This window comes from Glycine soja, chromosome 14 (assembly GCF_004193775.1).
Source record: "Glycine soja cultivar W05 chromosome 14, ASM419377v2, whole genome shotgun sequence".
Classification (NCBI taxonomy): Eukaryota; Viridiplantae; Streptophyta; class Magnoliopsida; order Fabales; family Fabaceae; genus Glycine; species Glycine soja.
The window spans coordinates 10,743,349-10,758,856 of record NC_041015.1 but is presented as its reverse complement, the minus strand read 5'-3'; the positions used below and the strand labels follow the sequence as shown (position 1 = coordinate 10,758,856).

General features: G+C 35.0%; 1 protein-coding gene across 1 annotated transcript; it reads right to left on the bottom strand.

The window, feature by feature from the left end:
• Positions 1-4,532: 4,532 nt before the first annotated feature.
• Positions 4,533-5,159, bottom strand: LOC114384301. Its single transcript, XM_028343962.1, has 3 exons — positions 5,069-5,159; positions 4,700-4,912; positions 4,533-4,605 (listed from the first exon to the last, which is right to left on the bottom strand). The coding sequence occupies exons 1-3, from the start codon at positions 5,144-5,146 to the stop codon at positions 4,576-4,578; spliced, it is 321 nt and encodes a 106-aa protein (XP_028199763.1). The 5' UTR covers positions 5,147-5,159; the 3' UTR covers positions 4,533-4,575.
• Positions 5,160-15,508: the final 10,349 nt, after the last annotated feature.

The window sequence follows — 15,508 nt, the reverse complement described above, 5'->3', positions numbered from 1 at the left end:
TTGATCCGTGATCGTGCATGTGATCTTTTGGTTCGATAGGAAATCATGTGCAAAATAAAGTCATGGTGCAGCTATGGTTTGGGATTAGGGTAAAACACTTACCTGTGTGAGTTTTTATACACTATGAGTGATTTTATTCCCAGTTTCAGTTTGACCCGACGCTTCCCCTGAATGTTCATTTAAAAGCTAAATGTTGACATCCTGCCCTTCATTTTCGGTTACAAGGAAAATTACTTTTGGCATGGGTATATTGTTTCTCTAAAATATGGTGCTCTAGTGAATGATTTATTTTTCCTTGCTAAAGCATGTTCGCCTTTTAGGTGAAAGAACTCGGTGGACCATTCAGTCCTGCCAACAAATCTTATCCGGAGCCCCATGAATTGATTGTCATTCATGCATCCTACACCATCGAGTCCGGAGCCCCACGAATTGATTGCCTAGCGCTGTTCGTGCATCCTCCACCAATGAATCTTATCCGGAGCCCCAAGAATTGATTGTCATTCATGCATCCTCCACCATCAAGTCCAGAGCCCCATGAATTGATTGTCATTCATGCATCCTCCACCATCGAGTCTGGAGCCCCATGAATTGATTGCCTAGCGCTGTTCGTGCATCCTCCACCAATGAATCTTATCCGGAGCCCCATGAATTGATTGTCATTCATGCATCCTCCACCATCAAGTCCGGAGCCCCATGAATTTATTGTCATTCATGCATCCTCCACCATCGAGTCCGGAGCCCCACGAGTTGATTGCCTAGCGCTGTTCGTGCGTCCTCCACCAACGAATCTTATCCGGAGCCCCATGAATTGATTTTCATTCATGTATCCTCCACCATCGAGTCCGTAGTCTCCCAAATTGATTGCCTAGCGCTGTTCGTGCGTCCTCCACCATCGAGTCCGGAACCCCACGAATTGATTGCCTAGCGCTGTTCGTACGTCCTCCACCATCAAGTTCGGAGCCCCACGAATTGATTGCCTAGCACTGTTTGTGTATCCTCCACCATCCTATTCGGAGCCCCATGAATTGATTGCCTAGCGCTGTTCATGCGTCCTCCGTTATCAAGCATGGAGCCTACGGTGACTGGAAAATATGTTTTTTGTTATTTTTCTGATCGGTTCCTTGGCCAAACATGTGTATACGTGTATATTATGTTATTGGTGCTTTTTGTTTGTGTTTGTTTTGTGTTGTGCAGAGAAGGAAGAAGGAGAGACAGGAGTCGTCATAGACTAATCACGGACAGGGCAAAGACGGACGAAATCAGTGTTTTATCTTTGCTTTCCTCTTATCTCTGATAAAAAGGTAAGTAAAGAGGGGCAACCGTCATACCCCAATTTCGTTCGGGGACTATTGTTCGATGGCATGCAACCTTTGTTTGACCACTTCGAGGTACTTGGCACCCTTTGTTAACGTGAAGTTTCGTGACATGCCGGAGATCAAAAGGAAGCATTGTTACACAATCCCGGAGATTCCGTAACATGCCGAAAATCAAAAGGAAGCATTTTTACACAATCCGTGAGGTTCCGCAACATTCCGAAAGTCAAAAAAGCAGTAATTACGTGACCTGTAAGGCTCCGTAACCTTACGGAAAGAAAACAAGTATCGTTACGAGATTCGTAAAGTTTCGTAACGTTAGGGAAAAAGAATCACCAAAAAAAGCAAGGGGGTGCATTTAGTAAAAAGGGGGTGCAAATAGAAACCAGGCCCACTTGGGCCTTCCAGGATGTTCCTCCAGAAGGCGGTTGCTTCTCGAGGAAGCAACCTGGCTCGCCTGGGCGAGTTGGGTGGCAAGCTCCTCCCCTATTTTCCTATAAATAGGGGGAGAAGTGAAGGAGAAAGGGGTTCAGTCCTCTTGGTATTTCGGAATCACTTAAAATTAGTGAGAAAAATTGTTTCCATGAAGAAAATCCAAGCCGAGGCGCTTCCGTAATGTTTCCGTGGGTGATTTCGCGAAGATTTTCAATCGTTCTTCGTCGTTCTTCGGTCTTCAACCGGTAAATTCCCGAAATCGAACTTTTCAATTCATTCTATGTACCCTTAGTGGTCCCTATTTGTTTCGTGTACTTTTATTTTCGTTTCATTTACTTTCCGTACCCCCTTTTGACGTACTTTAGTCATTTACTTAAGTCATTTTCTCGTCTAATCAAAAAATAAAGTAAATTTCCACCGATCATTTGATTTGTAATATCCGTTAATTTCTGTTAAAAAGAAATCCAACTTTTCGGTCATGCCGTAACCACGTTGGAAACTAAAAAGAGGTAAAATAATAATATAATAATCCAAAATATCTTTTAGTAAAATAAACCAAAAAAAAATCAATCGGACGTTTCTCTTTGGGATTTCTCTTTCTTAATTGAATTGACTAATAACTAAAGTGAAACTAAGGCTAAAATCAACTCGCAAAGTCAAGCTCATCCGCAAAAAATCTCTAAAAAGGATTTTAAGGTTTGATACCTCAGTTTTTTCTCACCAAGTAAAAATGGATCATTTTAAGGTCCAACGCCTTAAAAGGACCACCTTCCAAGTAAGAAGAATCGCTTGATTCGCCCTTTAGAAAGAACTACGTAGGTCTGATTTCCTCTTCGATGGAGGGTACGTAGGAGCAAGAGCCCCGCTTTTGTCGACCTCAAAATAAAAAGAAATAAAAGTTTAGATACATAATTTCACACAATTCTAATCTAAGGTTGTTGTCCTTTGGGACAAACGTGAGAGGTGCTAATACCTTCCTCAAACTTAAATATAACTCCCGAATCTGGAATATTCTTCATGACAGGTTTCCTTCGGTTTTTTCGACATTTTCCACAAATAAACATTGGTGACGACTCCACGCATTTTCCTCTCATGGAAGACGCACCCGTGAGCCTCGCCTCGCTCGCCCGTAAAAGAGTAGGTTGCGACATACGCTAACTGTGGAGGTTTTTTAAAGGAGGTTTTAAACCTACGCTAACTATGGAGGTTTATTGGAAGAGGTTTTTATACCTACACTAAATATGGAGGTTTTTTGTAGGAGGTTTTAAACCTATGCTAAATGCGGAGGTTTATTAAAAAAGGTTTTAAAACTATACTATGGAGGTTTTTTTTTTTTAAATCATGCTAACAATAGATGTTTTACAATTGATTTTCTAATTCTCCTTATTTTCTTGTATATAATGATTTTGTATACTCATTTTAGTTTCATAATCTACATGTATTACAATTTTTCATTTTCTTATGATATCGATAAAAAAATGTAATAAGAAAACTCATAATGAAGACGTAGAAATTATATTTCAATAACCAAAATAATAACATGTAGTTCAAAGATTTATAATTCAAATTTCTATTGTAAATCAAAGTATGACATAAAATCCATAACAAAGTAATATTAGTCTTGTACTAAACTTTAAATCCAAAATACATTATAAGCAAACTAAGGGTTGCTTGCACCAGAAGATCCTCTTGCATCCAAAGGTGTATTAGGAACACTTGAAACATCATTTGGCTGAAATAAGAAAAGAAAAAACACTTGATCACATATACTATATACAAGGGTGTATCACACATACTAAATCATAATGACCATCAATAAAAATAATCAATTCTAAACAATTGTTTTAATATTCTAAACTTATGCATGGTTATTACCTTGGTCATGTATGTTTACTTAAAGACCTAACTTGAGATAAAGAGTATTAAGAGCTAGACAAAATGAATAAAATTATACCTTAATATTGTTGATTAACTATAAAATCTACCTACGAAACTGTAAATTAATTAGCTTAATAAATACACGTACCAATTATAAAATATATTTCCTTACTAATATGCGTGAATAAATTAATAAACTATAGACATATGTAAAATAGTTTTAAGAGTACATTGTGTATTATACTAACAAGTTTTAGGATACCTCACATATACATAATGATGTATGCATATTAATTACTTACATGTGTTTGATCAGGAGTGAAATAACTAGCTAATTCTTCAGGGATCCTTCATTCCTTCATTATCATGTAGGCTTTAAAAGCTGATTCTAAATTGTTGTATTCCTCTTGCCATTGGTTAGAAGATGGAAAGGCAACACCAGATGAAGAAGAGCTCAGACTAGAAGCTCGAAGTCTTGTGTTCCTGAATGTATTAGAAGGAACAACTCCTAATCCCATGCATCGCACTCTCCCAGAGTGCTCTAACCCTAACACTCTACCAACAACATCAAGAAGAGAAACTTCAGATTCATCAACTATGCTTTGAGTCAATCCTACTTCAATTTGTTCCTACAAACATGTAATAAAATGAAATATAAAAGTTTTAAGATTAAGCAGAATCCTTGAAAACAATGTTACTAAAGAAAAACATACCGCTATAGTCTTTGCTGCTTCATTTACAAATGATCCATCTTTCCTTTTATGAGTTTCAATATATAATTGTCCACGACTTGGTAGCTTCCCAGTTTCTAACAACTAAGATAAATAAAGAGTAAGTAAACATTGAACTTCATTAATTAGTAAAAGTTAACATTTAGTGTCATTACTAACTCATCTCTTCTTCTAGGATTAGCTTTGGATCCACCAGTGTGTGGAATAACTTGCTTGCTTCAAATTTCTTTATTTCTCCTACAAAGTTCCTATATGCAAAACAATTTCAAGTTTACAACTTGTAATAGTAATCATATAATTAGCTATAAAAACAATTCAATAATTAAAACAATCTAATTGTACCAATGTTGATGGTTTATGACGATAATGAACAAAACGAGCCCATTGATCTTTATCTATGCCTATCGGCACATTTTTTATGATTTCATCTCTTGTTTTGGTTGGATCGTTGAATTCATTCCATAAGCTTTGCCTATTTGCAGCCCATTTTCTTCCCATACTCAATTTGCAATACCGTTTTGCACCAGCTTCATTAATCTTAAAATAAAATCGAGGCTAAAAAAAAAGACAAATTTATCAATATCATATGCAAAATAATATATATATATATATATATATATATATATATATATATATATATATGAAAAATAGTAAAGATAGGGTTTCTAAGTGGTGTAGATATAAAAAGTTATATATAACTAATTGACATACCTTTAAAATTGTTTCAAAGCAATCATCAAAATAAGCTTTAGGTACGCCTGAAGGTCCAGACCATCTATCATAATCCATAGGAAATAATTTGCAATCAGTTGCTAGTGTTCCAAGAAATCCTGTAAGCAAGGTTTGTGCTTCACCAATTGCTTGGCCTTGGTCATCAAAATTCACAATGATGCGTAACTCCCTAGGTAAGCTATTGACTCCCCTAACTTTCACCTTAATCTTCTTGATCGTTTCTTTAGAGTCTTTAACAATAAAAGAATTTCTCAATAAGAAAATCTAATATACTTCATATGATGATAATTACAAAAATAAAAATAAAATACAATACTTGTATACCTATTGCCTCAACAGTCCAACATTGTGTAGACTCACGCCCAACATGACGTCTAATTGTTTCATCTTCTTGTGGAACTTCAGATGTTGATACATGAGAAAGAGGGACATTACCAGTTGGGACTTCAGGAGCTTGTGTGGAATCACTTGGTGGGGAAGAAATTTCAGGATTCATTGCTGGAACAGAATGTGTTGGAGCTTGTGTTAGAGGTCCATGACATTGTGGTTGAGGTGCTGATTTTTGTGGATTTCTAAAACGCTTCACCTTTGGCATGACTACATATTCATGACAACAATATTAAGAGAAAAATAAATAAAGAATAATAAAATTTAAGATGACATATTATCAAAATTAAAACAAGATTAAAATAATTAATAAATGAAATAATAACATTATTTATAAGTCAATCAACTATATCATATTTAGACAAGTGTGAATTTCTTACTATTTTAGGAGTTACAATTCAATCAACTATATCATCATTTAGATGGTTTGTAGCCAATTGTACATATTGATTATCAAGCCTAGAAAATTGTTCAAGTTGTTGCTCTTGGTATGACTCATTTTCATATGCATTTTCTTCTACTTCTTCTCCCATGTCATATAAATCTCTTGGCTTTATGTGTACAACAACACTCCATCCTTCATTGACTACATCATCTACATAATACACCATTTGTGCTTGAGATGCTTCAATGTATGGTTCATGTTCTTCATGATCACCAATATGAATCAATCTATCAAAGTTAACACAATTAAAATTCCAACAATCCTTTTTATACCCTCTATCTCGTGTAGTATCGGCCCATTTACATTTAAAAAGAATAACAGAGAATTGACCATAGTAGTTAATCTCAATGACATCTTCCAACTTCCCATAATAAGGTAAATCTGCTTGCCTTAAGTTGCCATCAACGCTACTTGAAACACATGATGTGTTAGATGTTAAGAAAACACCACTGTTTTGTGTTTTTAATCCTTCTTCTCGAGCCAAGGTTCGAAATTTGAACCCATTAATATTATATGCAGTAAATCTTGTTGCATTATCCAAGGGTCTTCGTGCTAAAAACTTTAGATCAGTAGACATTTCATTCATTGTATCTGGATTCATAATCTAAAAAAATTGGAAGTTAGAGTTTGAAACAAAGACGGTAAAAAAATCCCTATCCACTAAATGACTACTCACCCACTTTCTAAACCAATCAACAAACTCTTTATTGACTTTTTTCTCTATCTCTGTAGACGAAGGTCTTCTTCCTCTTGAACTCCTTTTTATGAATTCTCTAAATTCACTACATAAATTAATTATTATAATCAATACACATGATTATTATTTATAAGTAGTATAACAATAAAAGTTTATGTCACTTTACTTACTCCACAAATGGTGTGACTATAGTGCAATTAAGGAGCACATATCGATGAGCTTGCAATTTTTGCATTGGAGTTAAAGTGAACATTGAACAAGTTCCTACTGGTTTTCCAATTTATGGGAAGATAGAGGACACAAAAAAATTCTCATTATCAATTGGGTTATCACAAACATGTTTAGATCTATTGAACCTTGTCTCGATATCTTCAAGGTACCGAGAACAAAAGGTAAGAGACTCTTCATCTAAATACCCCTCAGCTATGGATCCTTCAGGTTGTGCCTTGTTTCTCACAAAGGATTTTAAGTGACCTAATTCCCTATAGAAATAACTAACAATTAAAGAGTGTACAAGTAAGATATTTGTAATATAACATAAATTTAAATTATTTAAATCTTTACCTCTCTACTGGATACATATATCGATAATGCACTGGGCCTCCAAGTTTTGCTTCCTCTATAAGATGAACAGTTAAATGAACCATAACTGTGAAGAATGATGGAGGGAATAACATTTCTAAGTGGCATAGTGTAACCACAATGCGATCTTGGGGCAACTGAAGTTCTGGAAGATTTAAAGTTTTACCACAAAGTATTCTAAAAAAAGAACAGAACTCTACTAAGACAGAAGTCACATGGTCTGGCAGCAAGTTACGAATTGCTAGTGGTAGCAATTGTTCCATAATAATATGGCAATCATGACTTTTTAACCCAGATATTTTATTAAGTTTCTCATCAATACATCTGGAAATGTTACTTGAGTAACCATCTGGTACTGTAATAGTCTTCAAAATTTTCAAAAATAACTTTTTGGTACCACATGTTAGTGAAAATAAAGCAAGGTGATACTTTCCATTATCATCTGGCCAAAGATCAGGCCTTAAGCCCATTTCTTTTAAGTCTTTTCGAGCATTAAGGTTGTCTTTTGATTTATCCTTCTCATGGAGCAATGTATACATGACATTGTCGCATACATTTTTTTCAATATGCATAAAATCTAGATTATGTCGTAACAAGTTAGACTCCCAATATGGAAGTTCAAAGAATATGCTTCTTTTATTCCACTGTGTGACTTCTTGTCTAGATCTTTTTCTTGTTCCATTTTGAATAGCTCCAGTTCCAAATGTAGTATTAATATGTTCCACTTGTCGAAAAATGTCAGATCTAGGTAATTTTAATGGTGGGTTTCGTTCTTCTATGCTTCCATCAAAGCGAACACGGTTCAATCTAAATTTATAATTTCTACTTAGAAAACGACGATGCCCCATAAAACACCACTTGTTACAATTTCGAAGGCGACAAGGTTCCGCATCTAAATTGCAAGTTGGGCAAGCCAATCCTGTGTGTATGTTCCAACCAGATAAGATGCCTAAGCCAGGAAAGTCACTAATTGTCCACATAAGAGTTGCTCACATTCTAAAATTTTCATTTAAGGATGAGTCATAGGTGTCCACACCACTCCATAACTCACGTAACTCCTCTACAAGGGGCTTTAGGTACACATCTATGTTATTTCCAGGAGATTGCTTGCCTGGAATGATCATTGATAGAATGAAGGAAGTGTGGTTCATACATATCCAAGGTGGAAGATTGTATGGAATTAAGAAAACTAGTCATATGCTATAGGTAGAACTCAAGGTCCTAGCAGGATTAAAACCATCAGTAGCAAGGCCTAAGCGAACATTTCGAGGATTTGAAGAAAACTCAGGATGGATTAAATCAAATTTCTTCCATGCCTCTCCATCTCTTGGATGCCTTAACAACCCATCTTTATTGTCTTCCAAAACATGCCATCTCATATCTTTTGCAGCCTTACGACATGTGAACAATCTTTGCAATCATGGTTTCAATGGAAAGTAACATAAAACCTTTGCGGCTATTTTCTTCTTCTTGTTGGGTTTCCATCTAGATGTACCACAATGCTTACAAGCATCCAAACTTTTTTCATCATCTCCCAAATACAACATGCAGTGTTTTGGACAAGCATCTATCTTTTTATAATTAAGACCAAGCTTGTTAATAATTTTCTTTGCCTCATAAATAGAAGGAGGAAACTTTGCTTTTTCAAATGCGTCACTTAACAAATCCAATATCATGGTCATTGCCTTATCGCTTAATCCACACAAAACTTTTATATGATATAATTTGATTATAAATTCTAGTTTTGTGTACTTGCTTCCTTCATACAATGTTTGGCTCCCATCATTTAGAAGCTCATAAAAGCCATTATGATCTTCTCTTGGTTAATCATTTACTATTTCATCTTCATTTAATGGTTGTGATGCACCTACATTAGGGTCATGTTGCCTATATTGTTCAAATGCATCATTGATCATCATTTCCATTGGGTTTTGAGTTTGAACACCACTATCTTGGAAAGCATCTTCCACTTGAGAAGATTCTAATGCTTGCTTTTCACCATGAAGATCCCATATAACATAGTTTTGAGGAAATGGTTTATATAGCAAGTGATCTTCAACTATGTCTCTAGTTTGCCATTTCATAAATCCACATTTTGGACATGGACACCGAATCGTTTCTCCTACAGCTCTATTCTTAAAAGCAAAATCTAAGAATTTACTGAAACCAATGGAGTAATCAATTGAGTTTCGGGCCTTCGAAATCCATGACTTATCCATTACAAAAGATACCTAAACAATTTTATTAAAATAATTTATCACACTATGATAATATAACATAGTATAATTTGTATTAAAAAAAAGTAAGTCCCCCACAAAATTATAATATAAATTAAGAAGAAAAAATATAATAATTATTCTAACTAAAAAGAATAATTGGTGGGGGGAAAAGCATAACCTAAGATTCAATACAATACCAATTTTTATGTTACAACTACTACCATATATGTTATAAAATAAGAATAGGTATTTAGAATAAAAACCAATGGAACCAACAACAAAAATGAATTACAAAAAATTATAATAAATTACACTGTTGGACTAGTGGCCTCAGATATCTTAAGAAGGGGGGAGGGTTGAATTAAGATATCACAAACTTTTCCTAATTAAAAAAATTCTATTTTGATTTTAACCCGTAACCCTAGATTCCTTAACAGTAAACTCTTAAGAAAATATGCAAGATAAACTTACTGAAAAGAAAGAATAAATAATAAGCAATTAAAGGAGTTTAAGGGAAGAGAGATTGCAAACTCAGATTTATACTGGTTCGGTCACACCCTTGTGCCTACGTCCAGTCCCCAAGCAACCTGCTTGAGAGTTCCACTATCTTGTAAAAGCCTATTACAAGATCTGAACCACACAAGGACAACCCTTCCTTTGTGTTCAGATTTCTTTACAACAAGTGACCCTCGGTCTCTTAATCCCTTTTCAGAATAAAGAAGAAGAGAAGAAGAAATCTCTCTTGAAAGAGATAGATTGAACAATTTGAGCACTCAAATAATTCCTTATTGAATCACAAGTGTTTTGGCCAAGGAATTTGTAAGAGGATAAAACGATTTTGCTTTTTAAGAATATAAGACCTTTTTGTTCTGAAAACTCTTAGCAAATTTGTGTCTCAAGTCACATATATATAGGCCTTTGATGGCCATTCAAGAACCAAATGAAAAGATGTGACTGTTGAGAATATTTTCTGAAAATCTGCTCTGGTAATCGATTACAGTATGTGTGTAATCGATTACAAGCTTTAAAATTTGAATTAAAACGTTCAATAACTGCTGGTAATCGATTACCATATATGTGTAATCGATTACACAGTGCAAATTTTGAATTCAAATTTTAATAGCTGTTGTAAATCATTTTTTGCCACTGGTAATCGATTACATCCTCTGGTAATTGATTACCAGAGAGTAAATCTCTTGAAAAAGACTTTTTAACTTAAATTTCTTGGCCAAACCTTTTGCTACTTCAATTAAGAATTCCCTTCCTATTTAATATACCCTTCCTAAGACTCTAGAGACTCTCTTGATCATCCATCTTGAATATCTTTAATTTCTTTGTCTTGAATAAAGCTTTGAGAAGCATGTGATCCTTTGGCATCATCAAAACATTCAGCTTGATCCTTTGTCTACAATCTCCCCCTTTTTGATGATGACAATCCCTGAAATCAAGATAAGCTATATACAAGATGATAGCAGGTTCACACAACCCTTACTCCCCCTATCTTTTGGCATGTATGCCTAACTTTAAGGATTGATTTTTAATGATAGATTTATAATTGATTTTAATTGATTTCTAACCCAAGTTCTCTCCCCCTTTGGAAACATAAAAAAGAACTAAGCAAAACAATCAATATCTAAACAGAGCCAAACATTAAACCAAAATAAGTCCATACATTGTCATAACCAACCAAAGCAAAGTCAAGAAATATAATCGAAGTGCAAGATTACGATAACTAGAGCAACAAAAAGCCAAATACACGACGATAAAACAAAGTACTAATAATACTTAATCATAAAAAAATAAGCTAAGATGATGATGGAGGCGGTGGTGGTGGATCAAAGCAAGTACGGATGAAGGAGACATCTTCTTCAACCTTGGTGATCCTTGAATCCATGGCATCGAACCGCATGTCGACTTGCAATTCCATGGCATCAAACTTGTCACCAACAAAAGTCTGAAGACCATCGAACTTGTCCAAAAGCCTTCGAAGAAGAGAGGAATTATCTTCAACTGGTAGGTTGCCTTCATCATCAGCGGGTTGAGCACCCTTTTTGACCCAAGAGCCATCATGCTCTTTGCGGTAACCAAAGGAGGCAATCACAGCAGCACCAATTAAAAAGGATCTCTTGATTGGAACATAAGGTTCAGAATGAAGAGGAATTTGAAAATGGCGAAGAAAGAGAGTGACAAGGTGTGGATATGGCAATGGAGCATTTAATCGCAATGCCTTATGCATGCGATATTTGACTAAGTGTGCCCAGTCAAGTTGACGCCCGGTATGAAAGGCCCACATGATAACAAGATCTTCCTCAGAAACCTGGGCAAGGTTGGAAGATCGTGGAAGCAAAATACGCACAATGAGATAATGAAGGATGCGGCTTTCAAAAGCCAATGAACCGGCAAGAAGGCGTCCAGTCATATCCGCATGGTTGGTGCAAACCAACTGGCGGGCATCATATGCAGAGAAATCAAATTTCCCATCGTCATTCAGTGTACCTTCAAATGGTACACCGTCACTGGACAATTGGGTTAAGTTATGGAAAAGGGATTGGTCAATGACCATTTTTATCCCAAAAACCTCAGAAATCAAAGTGCTTTCCTGAATTTCAAGGTTACAATAAAAAGCTTTAACCAATTCGGAATAAACAGGCAATTGTAATGACATGAAAGGTATGAGACCTAAGTTCTGAAATGCTTGAATGCAATCAAAACTTTTAGCAGAAAAGAAATCCATATCTATGAACTTAGGGTCGATAATGGAATGAGATGAGAAAAGGTTTGAGTACCGTATCTGCTGTTCTTCGGAAGAAAACAATGTGGAAGAGGATAAGGAGGGTGGAATTGGTGTTGTGGATACGCTGTTGGCTCCGGAACGATGAGCTCTTGAAGCTGAAGCGGAGGTGGATGAACCCTTACGTTTCTTTGCAGATTGAAATCGGTGAAATCAAACGAAAAATGAAAAAAAAAAGAAGATTGCAAGTTACGGGAGTCGATTTGATGAAGAAATGAGTAAGGTAGGAAGGTTTGAAGGTTTGGGAATGGAGGGACGTCGCAAGGAGGAAGAGGTTGTGCAGGGGTTTCTGAAAAACGTGGTATTTATAGGCCAGGACGCATTGTAATCGATTACAAGTACTGGTAATCGATTACAGGTGGAGGCAACCTACTGGTAATCGATTACATGAAGACTGTAATCGATTACAGGCCAACTGTTCTAGTGTAATCGATTACAGTATTCATGTAATCGATTACTAGAACAAAACAATAGCCTTTTCCCAAAAGAAAACTTATTTCTAAGTCTAAAAACTTATACTATCTTAAGAGTTAATTATACCAACAAGAAAAGTAAAATAAATTAAACAGAAACAAGCGTCATACTTAATCAAAACACAATCAATCAATCATAAACTTTACCTATCCAAATCACTAAGGTCTAAAAGGCCTAATTCTCTTCTTATTGAAAAGAATATATGCTTTGGGAGAGGTTTTGTAAAGATATCAACAAGCTGATTCTTTGTATCAACAAACTCTAGCAAACAATCTCCCTTTAGGACATGGTCTTTTAGAAAATGGTGCCTAATTTCTATATGTTTCGTTCTAGAATGTCGTACAGGGTTTTTGGATAGATTTATGGCACTAGTATTATCACACCTAATAGGTATGCGATCAAGAAGGATACCATAGTCAGATAATTGTTGCTTCATCCATAAAATTTGTGTACAACAACTGCCGGCAGAGATATATTCCGCTTCAGCAGTGAATAAAGCAACACTATTTTGTTTCTTACTATGCCATGAGACAAGAGCAGATCCAATAAATTGACAAGTTCCACTTGTGCTTTTTTTATCAGTTTTAGATCCAGCAAAGTTAGAATCAAAATATCCTATTAAGTTACATGTTGAGTTCTTAGGATACCATAATCCTAAATTGATTGTACCTAATAGATATCTCATGATTCTCTTTACTGCACTTAAATGTGATTGTTTGGGGTTGGATTGAAACCTAGCACACATGCATACACTAAACATAATATCAGGTCTACTAGCAGATAAATAGAGAAGAGATTTGATCATACCTCGATATTGTTTCATGTCTATAGACTGACCAGATTCATCTTTATCTAAGTAGCAGCTAGTGCTCATCGGTGTAGCCATGTGTTTTGCACTTTCCATCCCAAATCTTTTGATCAATTCCTTGCAGTACTTGGCTTGGTTGATGAATATACCTCCTTGAGTTTGCTTGATTTGTAATCCCAGAAAGTAATTTAGTTCTCCCATCATTGACATTTCAAATTCACTTTGCATATCAAGGGAAAACTCCTTGCACAATGAATCATTAGTGGATCCAAAAATTATATCATCAACATATATTTGAAACAACAAAATATCATTATGCTTTCTCTTTATGAATAATGTGGTATCCACTTTTCCTCTAGAAAATTCTTTTTCTAGGAGAAAATTACTTAAACGTTCATACCACGCCCTAGGGGCTTGTTTCAAACCATAAAGAGCCTTTTGTAATTTATAAACATGATTTGGTTTATCTAGGATTTCAAAACCTGGGGGTTGTTCAACATATACTTCTTCTTGAATTAAGCCATTTAGAAAAGCACTTTTAACATCCATTTGATAGAGCTTAAAATCCATTATGGATGCATATGCTAAGAGCATTCTAATGGCTTCTAATCTTGCAACTGGAGCATATGTTTCTTCATAGTCTATTCCCTCTTCTTGATTATACCCTTTTGCTACTAACCTAGCCTTATTTATAATAATTATGCCATGTTCATCTAATTTATTTCTAAAAACCTATTTTGTTCCTATGACAGGATAATTTTCAGGTTTTTCTACTAGTTTCCACACATTGTTTCTTTCAAACTGATTTAGTTCTTCTTGCATAGCAATTATCCAATTATCATCTATTATGGCTTCATTTAAATTTTTAGGTTCAATTATAGACACAAAAGCCATGTTATTACAAAAATCTTTAAGAGAATGTCTAGTTGTTACCCCTTTTGAGATATCACCAATAATGTTGTCGAGGGGATGATCTCTTGAGGCTTTCCATTCTCTTGGAAGTTCATTATTTTCTCTAACTCCATTATCTTGAGAATCCTCATTGCTTCCTTCATCTTTTTCTTTAGAGTCATTTCCATGAATATGTGTATCTTCTAAGGAATCTGAAATATCATCTAAAAAATCCTTCCTTGGAAGAATGACATTAGACTCATCAAAGGAAACATGTATAGACTCTTCAATTGTCATTGTTCTTTTATTATATATTCTATAAGCTTTACTATGCAGAGAATATCCAAGAAAAATACCTTCGTCTGACTTAGCATCAAATTTTCCTAAGTTATCTTTTCCATTATTCAATACAAAACATTTACAACCAAAGATATGAAGATGTGAGATGTTTGGTTTTCTGCCATTGAACAATTCATATGGAGTTTTCTTTAAAATGGGTCTTAATAAAGCCCTATTTAAAATGTAGCATGCAGTGTTAACGGCTTCAGCCCAAAAGAATTTTGGAAGAGGAGTATCATTCAATAAAGTTCTAGCAATCTCTTCCAAAGATCTATTTTTCCTTTCAACAACACCATTTTGTTGAGGGGTTCTTGGTGCAGAAAAGTTATGCTCAATCCCATGCTTATCACAAAATAATTCAAATTCTTTATTTTCAAACTCACCCCCATGATCACTCCTAATAGATATAATCTTGAGATTTTTCTTATTTTGAATGATTTTTGCAAGTTTTCTAAATGCTTGAAATGCATCATTCTTATGAGTGATAAAAAGAGTCCATGTGTATCTAGAATAATCATCAACTATAACAAGAGCATAGTAACTTCCTCCAAAACTCATGATTCTGGAAGCACCAAACAAATCCATATGTAGTAATTGTAAAGGTTGCGTAGATGAAACAATGTTTTTAGATTTGAAAGAAACTCTAGTTTGTTTTCCCTTTTGACATGCATCACATAGCCTATCTTTTTCAAATCTTAGTTTTGGCAAACCAACAACTAAACCTTTTGATATTAATCTATTTAAGTGTTCCATGTTTATATGTGCAATCCGTTTATGCCACAACCA